The sequence below is a fragment of the Antrostomus carolinensis genome, unplaced genomic scaffold (assembly GCF_000700745.2).
Source record: "Antrostomus carolinensis isolate BGI_N321 unplaced genomic scaffold, ASM70074v2 scaffold27931, whole genome shotgun sequence".
Taxonomy (NCBI): Eukaryota; Metazoa; Chordata; class Aves; order Caprimulgiformes; family Caprimulgidae; genus Antrostomus; species Antrostomus carolinensis.
This window is the reverse complement of record NW_010296657.1, coordinates 1-790: the sequence shown is the minus strand read 5'-3', so window position 1 is coordinate 790 and position 790 is coordinate 1. Positions and strand designations below refer to the sequence as shown.

The 790-nt window shown below is 63.2% G+C and overlaps 1 protein-coding gene across 1 annotated transcript in view; it reads left to right on the top strand.

Moving 5' to 3' along the window:
- The window catches only part of LOC104533011 (C-Jun-amino-terminal kinase-interacting protein 1-like), a gene marked incomplete at its 3' end in the record, with an annotated part of 3,091 nt that extends 2,336 nt beyond the window's left edge, over window positions 1-755 (top strand). Inside the window, 1 exon segment of the mRNA XM_029087559.1 lies at window positions 1-755. This exon segment is cut by the window's left edge and continues 163 nt beyond it. Coding sequence (XP_028943392.1) covers window positions 1-755 — 755 coding nt within the window.
- Between the last annotated feature and the right edge of the window lie 35 nt (window positions 756-790).

Here is a 790-nt window from a genome sequence, read left to right as displayed (position 1 = left end):
CACCCAGATGGCACCCGCCTGCGTTGCCTCATCCCGGCCACCCGAGAAGCACCAGGCCACCAGCCGGCCCCCACCACACGGTGCCAGCTTGGTGGTGGTGACAACGCGGGGCCCCGAGGCCCACCGGGACCGCATCCGCTACCAGACAGATGTGAGGCTGGAGGCCACGGAGGAGATCTACCTGACACCTGTGCAGAAGAACTCGGACCCCCTGGAGACCGACAAGCCGTTCCTGTCTCAGTCCAGTGAGAACCGCATGTCCATCAGCTCCGACATCGACACCTCCGGCTATTCGGCCTTGGCAGGGAAAACCAACCCCTCCATCAGCGAGGAGGATGAGGTGCTGGACTACATGTCCTCCCCCGACAAGACAAACCTGCCCAGGGCATCCTGCGGCGGTGGGAGCAATAACTCCCGGCCGGGGCAACACCTTCAGAGAGCCTCAGTGAGTTCAGACACCAGCGCCCTCTCCTATGACTCGGTCAAGTACACGCTGGTGGTGGACGAGAACGTGCAGCTGGAGCTGGTCAGCCTCAAGCAGTGCTACTCGGGCTACAGTGACGAGAGCGACTCGGCCACCGTCTACGACAACTGCGTCTCCTCGCCCTACGAGTCGGCCATCGGCGAGGAGTATGAGGAGGATGCGCTGAAGCGCGACTCGGTCTGCCTGTCTGAGGACTCCACTCCTGAGGCGGACATCCACTTCTCCAAGAAGTTCCTCAACGTCTTCATGAGTGGCCGGGCACGTTCCTCCAGTGAGTGCTGGGTGCCGGGGGGGAGGTGGGCTGGT